The sequence below is a fragment of the Asterias rubens genome, chromosome 9, assembly GCF_902459465.1.
Source record: "Asterias rubens chromosome 9, eAstRub1.3, whole genome shotgun sequence".
Taxonomy (NCBI): Eukaryota; Metazoa; Echinodermata; class Asteroidea; order Forcipulatida; family Asteriidae; genus Asterias; species Asterias rubens.
Genome location: NC_047070.1, coordinates 7482766 through 7497969, shown reverse-complemented (window position 1 = coordinate 7497969; position 15204 = coordinate 7482766). Strand labels below are relative to the sequence as shown.

General features: G+C 39.0%; 1 protein-coding gene across 1 annotated transcript; it reads right to left on the bottom strand.

Moving 5' to 3' along the window:
• Positions 1-546: 546 nt before the first annotated feature.
• On the bottom strand, positions 547-13951 carry LOC117295090 (protein mono-ADP-ribosyltransferase PARP14-like). Its single transcript, XM_033777658.1, has 10 exons — positions 13419-13951; positions 12046-12212; positions 10538-11074; positions 9479-9712; positions 7913-8134; positions 6676-6799; positions 5513-5584; positions 5048-5199; positions 3121-3295; positions 547-960 (listed from the first exon to the last, which is right to left on the bottom strand). Exons 1-10 carry the CDS (start codon positions 13627-13629, stop codon positions 677-679), a joined length of 2178 nt encoding a protein of 725 aa, XP_033633549.1. The 5' UTR covers positions 13630-13951; the 3' UTR covers positions 547-676.
• Positions 13952-15204: the final 1253 nt, after the last annotated feature.

Sequence of the window (15204 nt, the reverse complement as noted above, 5' to 3'; positions counted from 1 at the left end):
TGTCTTCGTAAGCGTTGGTAACAAATTCGGAACGTTCACAAATTATTCCCCACCTCATAATGAAGATCGGTCAATTTACAAACCGGTTTCTAAATTTCAGCGAATGTTGCGAAGACGGTCATTCGCCGTCGATTTTCGTAAGATTGGTAACGTTGGTAAAGCGTGCGTAAGCGTTGGCAACATTCGTAAAGACATTGGAAAGCGTTGGTAAGCATTCGTAATATATTCGTAAGATATTGGTAAGGAAAAGGCCGACCGAAAGGGCCGAACATTCGCCACTCTGTGAGAGGGGCGATACGAAGCGCTTCCTAATTTTCAGTGAATGGTGTAAAGACGGTAATTCGCCATCGATTTTCATAAGCATTGGTAATAAGCCATTTGTACTGTTGGTAAAGTTTGCGTATTGTGGGCAAAATATTGGTAACTTTTTGGCGACTTCATTGCGAATTTCAAATATCTTATTCTCAAGAATATTCGCCCAAGTGTGAGAGTAGCATCAACAGTGAGCATTTGAACTCAATTGGTTGTGAGATAACAATGGAAGAAAAAACACCCTTGTCATACGAAATCAAAAATGGGAGCTCAAAATCCAATTCTGAGGTTTTGAAATCAAATTCAAATAGCAATATTTTGTACACACACAAATAGTGATCAAATGTACCATACCGATTCCTTGTCACTTGAACTTGATAACATACTCTGGGTATGCCTGGGCATCATGAAATATGACATAAATGCTTGGAGTAGTAATGTTGTCCACCACACTGTCAAAGAGTTCATCATGATTCTGTGGTTTGCGAGGCGGATCACGTATTCCTTTATAGCCTATGGTGTGGTCCCCTACAAGAACCTTGCTCAGTAAAATGTGCCGAGTGCCACATGAATTTGGTTTAGCAAACTGAGGGCACGCCGAATACCCTGCTTGGACGGCAAAATAAGTTCCTTTTCCGTACATTGTCGCTGCAAAAGAAAGGCAGAAAATTGTAAAATTAATAAAGGTGATAATTATAGTAAGGTTTTTTTTACTCCATGCCAAAATATATTTGAGGCACACTATTTGGGAACCACTTGCCCTCATTTTAGAGGCAGAGTATTGAGGAATAAGCTGCCCTGATTTAAAGACAGTATTGGTAATTACTCAAAATAATTATTAGCACAAAACCTTACTTGGTGACGAGTAATGGGGAGAGGTTGGTAGTATAAAACATTGTGATAAACGTGATAAAAGTTGAGTAGTTTTCGAGAAAGAAGTAATTTTCCATGAATTTGATTTCGAGACCTCAGATTTAGAACTTGAGGTATCGAAATCAAGCATCTGAAAGCGCACAACTCCGGGTTTTTTTTTTTTCATTATTATCTCGCAACTTTGTCGACCAATTGAGCTCAATTTTTCACAGGTTTGATATTTTATGCATATGTTGAGATACAGCAAGACTGGTATTTGACAACTACCAATAGTGTCCACTGTCTTTAAGAGGCATAACGTTTAGAAACCACTTGCCCATAATATTTAGGAACCATTTGCCCCTATTCTACAGGCAGCATACTTATAGTAACCACTAATTGCCCTTATTTTGGAGGCAGAATATTAAGGAACCATTTGACCTCATGTTATACAGGAAGAATATTTAGGAACAACCTGCCCAGTCATTTTATAGGCAGCGTTTTTAGGAATCACTTGCCCTAATTTTAGAGGCACAATATTTAGGAATCACGTGCCCTCATTTTAGAGGCAGAATATTTATGAACCACTTGCCTCAATCTTACAGGCACAATATTGAGGAATAATTTGCCCTCATTCGGTCAGCTTTGAGCTTTGCTGAATGGGTTGTGGTGATGGTTATTTCGGTAATGTCGGTTATAAAATTATGTTTTTCTATTTTAAGTTTCCCTGGAAAATGTCAGTAACCACTATAGTAAATATGATAAGTGTACAATCATTTGAAGAGATTGAACACATTATGAGTAGGGCTACATAAATGTAATTTTCTCAAAAACGAGAGTACCCGTTGTTTAAGTTTTACTAACGTCAACATGATGTTTCAAATGACTATTTTAAAGATATTGGACTCTATTGGTAATTGTCTTAAACCAGTCTTCGCACTTGGTGTTACTCAACATTTATGCATAAAATAACAAACCTGGGAAAATTTGAGCTCAATCGGTCGTCGAAGTTGTGTGCTTTCAGATGCTTGATTTCGAGACCTCAAATTCTAAATATGAGGTCTCGAAAACAAATTCGTGAAAAATTACTTCTTTCTCGAAAACTATATGTCACTTCAGAGGGAGCCGTTTCTCACAATGTTTTATGCTATCAACCTCTCCCCATTACTGGTTTACCAAGTAAGGTTTTACGTTAACAATTATTTTTAGTAATTACCAATAGTGTCCACTGCCTTTGAATCTTTACCAACGTCAACATGGCGTTTATTCAAACATCAATGTCACTCAGAAATCAACCCAAGTTCAAACCGTACAGGTGTCGCACTACCATATTTAGGACAAGCCTTACATGACTGGGTTATAATAGATGTTAAATTTGCATCGGGGATAAAGAATATTAATTTTGGTTTTTACCCATACACCGATGTGTGTTAGCACTGTATACTCAGTACTTTCCCGAGTCCTGTGAAAAAATATCACAGGCATGTTACTCGGGTGGGATTCGAACCCACGACCCTTGCAATTCTAGAGCAGTGTCTTACCAACTAGACTACCGAGGTTGCCCGGCAGCTAGAGGCAGTTCGAATCTAGAGCAGTGTCTTACCAACTAGACTACCGAGGTTGCCCGGCAGCTAGAGGCAGTTCGAATGACTGGGTTACTAAATAGAAAATAGTGCAATATTGTCCTCTCAGTCCACCATTGGATCTTATGTCTCGTTTTGTATCAACCAATCAATATTTTTGGAGGTTCACCCAATTTTAATTAATTATTTTTTCATTATCTTCTTTTAAGGACTGTTTGTCTTATATATAGTGTGCTTTCTTGTAAAATTTCGTCTCAGACTGCCTGAGTTTCAATATTGTATTTTTCTTCTTTGTAAATTGCATGTAATTCAGCCTTTGGCTGCAATGTGTTTTTAACAATAAACAAACTAATAAAAAACGATAAGTACTAACCATTCTTGCCACAAAAGCTGCGGTTGAAACCACGCCTGCTGATGTAATTGCAGGTTTGCTCATCCGTCCCATGGAATAGAACCTTCTCAACATCGGACCTTTTTAGGCGAATCTCTAGTGCAGCTTTACGGGCCCGATACTGCAGTAACAAATCTTTATTTTGAACTCTCTGTACCTGCAAACCATTACAAAAACAAAACAACCAGCATTACTATATATTTATTCAGGGATGAGAGTGCAGAAGCGTATTATAAACCTGGTTGGAGAAGAGGTAGGAACTACACTGCAACCCCTTTCTCACCGAAGGTCTGTAGCCAGCCTTTGCCTGTTTTACAGATATTTCCATGCTGGGAAATGTTCCACCAGTCTATCCGACCTTGTTCCTCCTGTCAGTGTGTTTGAGCGCGAGACCAGGCTTTCTGCTTGTTCTCATCCTATATACTGTGGCTGTTCCGAGATGTAGAACAAAGAGCTACTCCAGTAGCTTTTTCCCTCGTACTGCATCTCTTTGGAACTCCTTGCCTGGTGCATGTTTCCATTCATCTTATAATCTTCCATCTTTTAAGAGGAATGTCAATTCCTACCTTCAGCTCAACTGAGTTCCTGCTTGTCTATGTTTTCTTCCTTGTAGCCCTTAACCTAGAGTGGCTTTTAGCCTTGTTTTGGGCGACTTGCATAACAAAAAAACAAAAAAAAGGGAGAAATTTCAGACTTTTGTCTGAATTCAAACTCTAAAGTCTACCTTGTAAAACAAAAAATGCTGTATAGTTTTCTTCAAAGTCATAAATAAGTCATGCTCTTTCTTCTCCTTCTGTATAGCACTGCGGATTCTGTTCTCAAACTTTCCTTTGAATCTATAACTCCAGGGTTTACCAAAAGATAGAAACGCTGTCATTTGAATGTACCTCCTAAGATATTGGTTCCAGTTTCAGACTGTTTTGTCAGCAATGACTCTCACACCTGTATTATGTGTACTTCAGGAGCATTTCATATAGAAAGATGATCTTATTTTCCCTTTGGCTGATAATCTTCGGATCTCATCAAGGGTTCTTCTTTACAAGTTCTCGTCGCGTAACTGATGAATGTCTTATACATTCAAGTAATTTAGTCTTTGGTATCTCAAACATTATTTAACAAATTTACCCAGTTTTCCCTTGTCATTCATTACTTGATATGTGAGGTGAACATTTGAATGGCTTCTGTTTGACTAGCCTCTTTCACTCCACTGCAGGAGTCTTCACTAATTCTCATTTGATTGTTCGGTAAAGATAGAAGCCTACTCACACCACGCTGACAGGGTGTGTTGGCGGAGGCTTTAGCTTGGTCCTGGTTGGCTCTCGATTTCGTATGAGCCTTTGTAGTCATCTTGATGTGTTTCTGACAGGGGTCCAGTTTGTGTGTCCCCCCCCCACTCCAGAGAAATAGCTTCTGGTTTGCACCCAAACAAAGATATTGAATAGGGAGACTGCCAACACAGGGCTAGATAGCTCACATGATATATGAGTAATTTTTTCTTTGTTTAACCCCAAAATAGCCGCCGGAACATGCTATTGACCATGGCGGAACCTTCGGTTCAACTTTGGGCTAGTTGCGTCTCACAACATGCAAACAAAAAACTTAATATATTTTGTGCCAGTAACTCAGTGAGTCTGGCTGTTTCCCGTATATAGCCTTGGATCTTAAAGGTCTTTTGCAGTATTCTGGCTGAATTTGTTACCTTTCTTATTTGGTTTGTAAACATTTATAATATCACCAAGACCATGATGTGATGCAGCCCGTCCCCCCCCCAAAAAAAAAAAAATTAAAAAAATAAGAAAGAAAAGATACTATTCCTCTAAACGCACCAATGAATATGAACAAAGAAAAAAGCACGCTACAAACAATTTGAGACAACAAACCTAAAGTACATTCAGGTTGAAATAAATACCTCAACAATTTGAGAGAAACCTTTAGTCATTGATGATCGAAACTTGGTTTCAACAGCTGTGTACTCCGCAGTTCCTGCAGTCAGCTTTACCATTTCGGTCAATTCCCCTTGATTCATCGGTTTCCAATGAACTGGTTGTTCAAATCTAGTAGCTACAAAATAAAAAAAAACGGGAGTACGGAAAAAAACATTACTTAAAAATATACCGACATTCAGAGTAAAAAGATTGAACAGATTTAGCATGGAATTTTTTCCTCGGTAAAAACAGGATTACCAACCAAATTTTCTGCATATTGCTTGATACTGGTATTCAGCTATTGTTTGCTAAATCCTGAAAATCACCTGGAAATTTGGTTGGTAATCCTGTTTTGAAGGAGGACATTTCATGCTAAGCAAATGTTTGTGCTTACAGGCTTTATGAAATTGGGCCTAGGTCCGTAACTTGTTCATCTTAATCAGCCATACCTGATAGAGTGCTGTTATTCAAATCAAAGGCAAAGGGCTGTTGAGTGATCTCCTCTCCTCTAAGGCGTTGTTCTGTATTGAAACATTGATGATACAAATTAACTATGTTTAGAGGCACTGGACACTATTGGTAATCACTCAAAAGTAATTGTAAGCATAAAAACATACTTGATAACGAGCAATGGCGAGCTGCTGATAGTATAAATTGTGAGAAACGGCACCCTGTGAAGTAACGTAGTTTTTTGAGGAAAGGAAATTTCTCACTTAAATAGTAATAAAATACTTTACTAGGAAGCCTTTAAAAGGTATCTGAAAGCACACACATTGTGCATCAAAGGATTTTCTTTGATGATTTTTTCTTGCAACTTTGATGACCAATTCAGTCCAAACTTTCACAGGTTTTGTTTTTTTATGGCGTTGAATACCTTTGGTATTTGTCAAAGGCCAGTCTTCTCACTTGGTGTATCTCTATACATCCATAAAATAACAAATCTGTAAAAAATTTGGACTCAATTGGTCGCCGAAGCTGCGAGAGAGTATGAAAGAAAAAACACCCTTGTTCACAACTTTGTGTGCTTTCAGAAATAATTATCTTTCTCAAAAGTTCGGGTTCCCATTGGTTTTAATGGCACTGCACACTATTGGTAATCATTCACAATAATGGTTAGCATAAAAAACTTACTGCGTAACGAGCTAGGGCGATCAGTTGGTATTATACATGACACTTTGTGAGAAACGGCTCCCTCTGAAGTAATGTAGTTTTTGGGAAAGAGGTTGTTTCTCACTCAAATGATAAAATAATTAAGGCCTGAAGCCTTTTTAAGGTATCTGAAAAAAAAACAAATTTTTGTGCAACAAAGTTTTTTTCTTTCGTTCCTTGCAACGTTGTTGACCAATTTAGTCAAAATTGTCACAGGTTTTATACTTAATGTGTATGTTTGGATGCACCAAGTGAGAATACTGGTCTCTGAAATTTACCAAATGTATACGACGGTGCCTTTAATAAAACAGTGATGTTTTTAAAAAGTGATATTTATCATGAGCGAGTCTGGCGGATCGAGCGTATAAAATAATAAGATATCTGTTTTTGACTTTGGTGAAAAATACCATAGAAACTGGAACACAAAAAATTACAAAAAGGTCCGACGAATTATTAAGACTACCTGTTGGTAATTTCTGTCTGGTCATTTTAAGTTTCTTGTTTGTCTTTCCTGTGACTCTGCCAGTGGCACCTCCAATGGTAACAGAGGATGTTGGATTAAGACGTTGAATTTCATCCTCAAATCGCTGAAAACAATAAAATAGGTTCAGTCATTATCATTTAGGGTGTATTTACTTTAGTCCTAACAATATACAACGAAGTATATTGCTCAGGTGGGATTCGAACTCACGACCTTTGCAGCACACACAGTGCTAACACACACAGGTTTGTTTAAGCAGCTCTATGAAATTGGCCCCAGATGACACCATCCGTGTCTTCACTGTACGGAGATCTTCTGGGGCTTGAATTTTGAAAATTTTGACTGACTAAACATTCCTTCTGTGATATGGATGTAAACAAACCATTTGGTGTTGAAATCCATTGATGTCGTGTTTCAAATTGCGTACACATATTAATGACCCAACAATTCCTGGCAAAAATGTACAGACCCAGCCACACCAGAATGATTATGAATCTGCATCGACTTTTATTTGTCCATTTTCTTTTATACTGTGATTGCGGTTCGATTACCAGCTAAGGCCAAACTTGAGTAGAGTATGCAAGGATGTGATAGACCTTGGGTACGGGTCGTTTCACAAAGAACTTAGACTAGTCCTATTTTTAGGACTAGTCCTAGGAGTTATTAAAAACTTAAGGCTAGTCCAAGTTACGACGAGTAATTCGCCCTAACTCGAGATGAGACTAGTCTTAACTCTTTGACATCCAACCCTGAACAATGAGCTTGAAAGCTTGCGCGCGCGAAAGCATGCGGGTACGAAGCCTGCTTACAAACATTTATCGTTGAAAGTCCTGCTCTGCAATTTGGTGGTTGTTGATAATGGTTTCATCGGGTGGGTATTAAAAAAAAAAAAAAACGGACTTCCAGTTAATAACAGAGCAATCAAATCCTTGAGTATGGTTATCCGTTGGTTCAGTCAAAAGTAGTTGTGTAATCTTCGAACATGTTGATATAGGGCAAGGACATTTTCAATTTGCAAAGGGTAGGGCCGTTTTCATTTTGGAACGGGCAAGGCCATTTTCATTTTGCAGAGGACACTTCCATTGGAAAATCTTTAAGTCAATGGGAACCTTTTGAAGGGCACCAAGGCCATGACCAGGGTCCACGGAGGCCATATGACCTCCGTAGCTTGCGTGTAATTACAGGCTTGCCCATGGAGATGACATTAACAATGTTATACCTTGATAGTTGTCATGTCTTTGTCATACACAACAAAGCGCACATCTTTCAGTGATCCATTTGGATGTTGGCTGCTGAATTCAAAAGCTGCCTCATACATGCAGCGAGCAGTGACAGCGGGTGGATAATTCAGTCTACCCGTTCCGAGTGCAGGGATTGCCATTGAGGTCATGCCATCACTACAGGCAGAGATCATAAGGTTTACCACTAGCTGCTTTAGTAACTGTAGAAGCATAAGAATTAAAATTGAAACTTAAAGCACCTACTTGTATTTTTGTTTAAAGATACTGGACACTATTGGTAATTGTCAAAGACCAGTCTTCTCACTTGGTGTATCTCAACAAATGCACAAAATAACAAACCTGCGAAAATTCGAGCTCAATTGGTCGTCGAAGTTGCAAGATAACTATGAAAGAAGAAAAAAACATCCTTGTCACACAAAGTTGTGTGCTTTCAGACGTTTGATTTCGAGACTTCAAATTCTAAATCTGAGGTCTCGAAGTCAAATTCGTGGAAAATTACTTCTTTCTCGAAAACTACATCACTTCAGAGGGAGCCGTTTCTCACAATGTTTTATACTATCAAACTCTCCCAATTACTCGTTACCAATTAAGGTTTTATGCTAAAATTTATTTTGAGTATTTACCAATAGTGTCCACTGCCTTTAAATATTCTTATCCAGTAAAAGGGGACTTAAATCGTTTTATTAGGGTACAACGTGTGGCATAGCTCATTTATCTGTTGTTTCAAGGTACTATAACTTATTCTATGACATCATGTAATGGTTACTTTAACCTTTTCGGGACCTCCAAGTACTCCCCTCCTCTTCGTATTGTCACAGCTTGAACATGTAGGGTTACTTTTTGGGTACCCTGTCAGCGTACATAAAGGAGTTAATTTTGACTATTATAGGCTGTGTATAAGACCTCTTTTTTAAATTTGTGTATGCATGGCAATAATATAAAGACTGCCTGGTGTAAATATTGTGCGTATTCAACCAATGGGACCCTTTAACGCGCGGGAGATTATTGTTCCCTTCATGTTTTAAAGCAATGTTTTAAAGTTTTGCGAGATTAAAATGGGGAGGAGGTCTCTTAAAAGCAAGCTTGTTGGACGGAGACCCCCGAATTTATGTACATAGTCACGGTCTATAACGACTTTTAAATCACGCCCTTTAGTTAAAACACTGGACACTATTGGTAATTGTCAAAGACCAGTCTTTTCACTTGGTATATCTCAACATTATATGCATAAAATAACAAACCTGGGAAAATTTGAGCTCAATCGGTTGTGAAATAATAATGGAAGAAAAAACACCCTTGGTCACAAAGTTCTGTGATTTTAGATAGTTGATTTTCGAGACCTCAAAATCTAATTCCGAGGTCTCGAAATCAAATTCGTTGAAAAAATTACTTCTTTCTCGAAAACTACGTCACTTCAGAGGGAGCCGTTTCTCACAATGTTTTATACTATCAACCTCTCCCCATTGGTCGTTACCAAGTAAGGTTTTATACTAATAATTATTTTGAATAATTACCAATAGTGTCCGCTGCCTTTAACGTCTCACCTGTTCAGACTTGAATTGTTTATATTCTTCACATACACAATGATAGATCTTCTGGCAGTTAAGACGACCTGGTCTTGTTTCTATAAATGACCACTGTGCTACACTACCTAGAGCATCTTTCAAAAAATCGCATTCTTGCTGGAGGGTGGGCCCGGCTGCTTGGAATATTGCCTGAGATACCATCCCATTTTTCATGTTCAAATCGCTCCCTGTTGTGTTCACGATAGCATCAACCTACACCAGATACACAGAATATGACAAATTAGAATTAACAGGGTTAGATATGTATGAATGAAGCATAATATACTTTGATCTGAGTGGCCAATGACTCCTTGGATCATCAACTTTCTTTCCTGTTTTGACAAAGTTAGATAGGCTATTAAACACAGGTTTCCCACAAGGTTGCGTGTTGTTCCATGTACAGTTCTTCTGAAAACAGACAAACTTGTCATGTTTGGACTTGTCCTTATGTTGCCACGCCAAGTTACTGGGTACTTTTAACAACTAAACAATGCTACCCCACAATTTGTTTTTATCAAGTGGTAGGCCCATTCCCACAGAGAATTTTCTTTAGAAAGGAGGAGCAACAATGGAAACACGAGGAAACTGTCCTTATTGTCATAGAGTGCACTTGTGGGGTTCTTTTACACATTGGAACATCGGTCCCCACATTAGGAACTCTTTGTTCAACCTCGACCCCAAAATAATTTTTTTAAGAAAAAGACATAGTAGAACAGCAATAGCAGGACCCCACAATTACATGTGCGTGCGGGTGAGTAGGTATACACATTCAAAACGAGGACATTTATAACAAAAGAGGACTGCAATAGAATCCACGGTTTGGGGGAAAGGTCCACAGTTGGAAAACGTGTACAAAACCAATAGGAGCTGTTGCAACAAAGTACAAACAAAAGAGGGACAATAGGAGGTCCACGGTTGCAGGTGTATACAAGCTGGGGTGCGTGTGTGTGTGGGTGCAAATGATGACTCAAGAAGAACTTGGCATATACTTATTGAAAGAAACAACTTGAGGGTACAATAGATGTACACATAGATTACCGTTTCCATAGCAATGCTTCCCTTGGTCAATTTGATGGCAAGTCCTTCATTAGTTACCACGTTCAGTCCGGAAACGGTGTTAGTTACACCTGGAACACTGTGGTCACAAGTGGCACTTTCACACAAACCAGCAGCAGATGTTGATGGGGTCCGAGCTTGGTGAGGATTATTGGGCGAGAAAGAATTACCTGGAAGGTTATTTGCTGGGGTGAAGGGGAGTGTCTGCTCCGGCATGTCAATTTGGTCAGGTGAAAAACTAATGGGGTAAAATCCTTGAATTTGGTCATCCTGCTTGCCTCCAAGGAAAGGGCGAACGAACATCCCCCCAACGAGCTGGTTTTTAATAGGTTGATTGGGAAAAAGGCGTTGGGTGTTTTCCTTTCTACTGCTCTGTGTAGGACATGGATATCCCTTGAAACCCGATGGAAAGTTTGTGTCCGTGGTACTTCCCTGGGGTGTCGAGATACCAGATACAGTTCCTTGTGTTTGATGTGGGGCTCGTGGGAAGAAACCAAAGTGGCCAGACAAACTTGGATCCTGTGTATGAAAAAAACTCCAAATTTTGAGGAATGACGATTCAATTGGTAATTTTTATAAAATGTCTCCCTTTATCAAGTCATACATTATCAACATATACTTTATAACCAATCAGACAGTTCAGAAAGGTACCAGAGAGGGTCTGAAAAAGAAAATCGAGAATAGCCAGTGCTACTCTTGACACTACACTCTAAAAACTGAAGAGTTGAATCCATTACTTGCACGACTTCGGTGAGTGACTACACTTTGAAAGTGTTGGATCCAGCGTTTTGCTGGTTAAATCTAGCATTCAATTCAACATTTCTCAAAAAAAAAATCTTTGAGTTGTTGGATCAGCTTTTTAAACGTTAAACTGACACTTAAATTACTGACCGAATACTTTAAAATGCTGGATTTAACATTATAAAATGCGGGATTCAACACTTTCAAAGTGTAGTCACTCACCGAACTCATGCAAGTGTTGGATTCAACTCATTAGGTTTTAGAGTGTAGATTCTAGTTGACGGCATATAAAGGGATACCATGACTATATATTTTAAGTTATAATATCTTATCTCCATTTTGTCGAGATACAGCCGTCGATTTTACCAAACTCTTCACAACTTAGTATTAATCTTAGGACTTAGTTGGGACTATATGACTCACATATTTGGGGCCTATACATAAAACTTGCACGGTCTAATGATGATGATAGTAGAAAACAACCCTCGAAATATTTCTGTCTGAAAAGTCATAGTTGATGGGAAATAAATAAGTGAGGGTTTTCTTCTCTTTTTGTTTGAATCGATGTTATGCAAAATGTATAACCGTTTTCTGTGCTATGTTCTCGTGACCCAGTAGCCGATCGATCTCAGACTTCTACCAGGTTTGTCAGTTTACATAAAGTGCTTTACTGCACTGCCAGCAACTGTTTTCTAAGCAAAAACAAATTCTGTCTTGTTATGTTCCTTTAAAATCTTATGCTAACTCACCTGGCGGAAATGGACAAAGGAGAAATGATCGTCATGATCTGAAGGCACCTCTGAAGATGAAGACATTGAAGTACCAGGGGGTGCTTGGCTCGTTTGAATTTTGAATGCAATCTTGATTCCATCGACGACTATCGCATGATCAGGCCTTGATAGCACATTCCCAACACCTGTGTAGTTAAGAGATTTTACAAGTTATTGTGGGGAGCTCCTGCAAACAGTTTAAGTTCAATGTCCTCAAATAAGTCACCATGGTCAAGTGGTTAGACTGCAGGACTTGCAATCACATGGTTGAGGGTTTGAATCCCCATGCTAACCAAGTATTGTCGTCTAGTTACTGAATAACAGTTTCTCGATTTTATGTGCAATTTATAATCATAGACGTTTGAAACCAATGTTTTGTGATGGGAGAGATTGGCTGTTGCAAGCTTGGTGTTCGAATCCCCTTGTGGGAGTTTGTTGAGTTCCCATGATGGGAACTGCAAACGTTACATCATCACATAAATTATCGTTCAAAATGCAGCGAGAGAAAATCATCCGTGCATCACCTGGACTGTAATATGTTATCGTGGGTTGAAATTAAGTTTGCTCTTAGAATATCCCTTTTTAATTTTTTTTTTATTGGTAACAATTATTAAAGCAGAACATGGCAGCTTCAGAAGTTGAAGTTCCGTTTCAAAGGTATTTGTACTCGGCTATAACCCATACCCAAAGTCAATTCTCAATGCTCTTAAGACACTGGACACTGGTAAATGTCAAAGACCAGTCTTCTCATTTTGGTGTATCTCAACATGCATAAAATAACAAACCTGTGAAAATTTGAGCTCAATCGGTCATCGAAGTTGCGAGATAATAATGAAAGACAAAACACCCTTGTCACACGAAGTTGTGCACATTCGGATGCTTGATTTCGAGAACTCAAATTCTAAATCTTGGTCTCGAAATCAAATTCGATGAAAATGGCTTCTTTCTCGAAAACTACGTCACTTCAGAGGGAGCCGTTTCTCACAATGTTTTTCACTATCAACCTCTCCCCATTACTCCTCTCCTTACCAAGTAAGGTTTTATTACCAATAGTGTCCACTGCCTTTAAAAACAAACCTTAACTCGAACTTATGGGGAAGAAGAACTGAAAGCATTTGCTTCTCCTTATTTGTACAAACGCGTTACATTATTATATATTTATTGTTCATTTTAACTGGACCAAGTTTTCATGATTTTGTACAAGTTATTATGTTTTCTGGGCACTATTATCTCACTGTATTGATTTATGTTGGCATGAAATAAATGCATCATGTATGAAGACAACACTCGACTTAAATGTACACGTGGACAAAACCAGAATACAACTTTCTGTTAATTAAAGTTCAACTTACCAGACTGTTCATTAAAGACAACTCTATACAACGAGCAATAGGCATCTCCCCCAAATAGACGAATGCACTCCACTTCGCAGTAGCATCCCCATTTAGACCGAAAATAAGTGACCAACTTATCCTTGATCTCTTGAATCTTGTCATCATTGGGCACAATGAGAGGGAGACTCACGATAACTTCTTGACGATTTTGATTCCGATTAGCCTCCATGATAAAATCATCTGCTTCTTCCGCCGGCGACCTCCTGCACAAACGTACCTTGACCACTGAAGCCACTCAGTACAGACGAAGTGTCTGTCTATACATGTATGTGACGTATGCCTGGTAATAAACTCTGCTACACTGGCATGCCAAGCAAACACTTTGAATCCAAGAATATACAAACTAAAAGAGCCGATTGTAAGTTTACTGGAGCTACCTAATTCTTTTCACGATTTACTGTGGCATTGGTTGGAGAGCAAAACTGTATACTCGCCGTCGATGAATGCGGAAATTGCTGTGGTTGATGTATTTCTCTCTTGTTCATGCATGGTTCGTGCACAGAGAATATGTCACACGTACATGTACATAAAGCAAGGGTCACATTCGTACGTTCGATCCCATAACTATGAAGCTATTAATAGCCACCATGAAACGCAACCTGTTGTGCAATGCGGGGATTCCCCCTTCGCACGCAATCACGTCGCTGATCGGTCCAATTCATCCCGTGATTATACACAGAATCGAACGAGTCACATAAACAATGGGAGACTTTCTGGGACGATAGAGGGCAGCAGACTTACCGGGTAAATCCATTGTTCTCAGAATTATGCGCATGTTCAGAACTACGTAAACAATGGAAATTTACCCGGTATGTCTGCTGCCACCTAGCGTTGGAAAGTCTCCTATTGTTCCGATTGAATGAGACAGCCTTGAAAAATACCCTGTTTATTTATGCCAAGTACAATGTGCGAGGTGCCAAAATATTGTATGGCTAGCCTGCTGCCGTACAAAAAAACCTAAAAAAACTTGGGGCATAGACTGACCCCGCTGTTCAATGGGCACATATAGCAGCCGGTTTAAAAAAAAATGCGCCTATGTTTCTCGTGAAATCCGCTGCTGATCCTAGCCTTCTGGACGTATAGTGTCTTCTCATTAGTAAATATGGACAACAAATGGCACATTCTTCACACATTGAATACCAGATGTGAACATCTCATTATTGGTATTTGTGTTAATATAGCGAGGTTTACCTGCACGTTACGCGAGCAAATACGTTACGTGAACGTCAACAGTGGCTGATTGCATGTTCAAGTATGAAGTCTGCGCGCACGTACGTATCTGACATTAAAAAAAATGGTATCTTCACGTATGCTAAAAACGTGAGATTGTAACGGCACAATTTTCTGACGTATACGCGGAACGTGCAACTAAACCTCCCTAATATTAGGGAGGTTTAGCTGCGCGTTACGCAAGCAAAAACGTGAACGTGAAAATGGCAAAATTTTGTTGTAAACATCTCACGTTTTAAGCACACGTGAAGTTACCATATTTCACTTCAGGTACGTACGTGCAGACGTCATACGTGAGCATGAAATACGCCCAAAGTGGTGACGTCACCTAGAAACTACACAATATGTTGACGTTCACGTTCACTCACGTGTTCGCTCTCGTAAACGCGCAGCTAAACCTCCTTATATTGATTGCCAGATCTCATTCTTGGTATTTTTGTATTAATGATTGCCCAAACTAAATCACTATCTTGTTGATCATATTGTACTAAAATGAAATGGACAGAACATTGAC

Excerpts from the sequence above, each read along its gene's own strand:
- LOC117295090 (XM_033777658.1), bottom strand. The coding sequence starts at position 13,629 with ATGGAGGCTAATCGGAATCAAAATCGTCAAGAAGTTATCGTGAGTCTC. Across the intron at positions 3,296-5,047 it reads GTTTCTCTCAAATTGTTGAG|GTACAGAGAGTTCAAAATAA; the intron begins GTATTTATTTCA and ends AATGGTTTGCAG. Across the intron at positions 961-3,120 it reads CAGCTTTTGTGGCAAGAATG|CGACAATGTACGGAAAAGGA; the intron begins GTTAGTACTTAT and ends TTTCTTTTGCAG.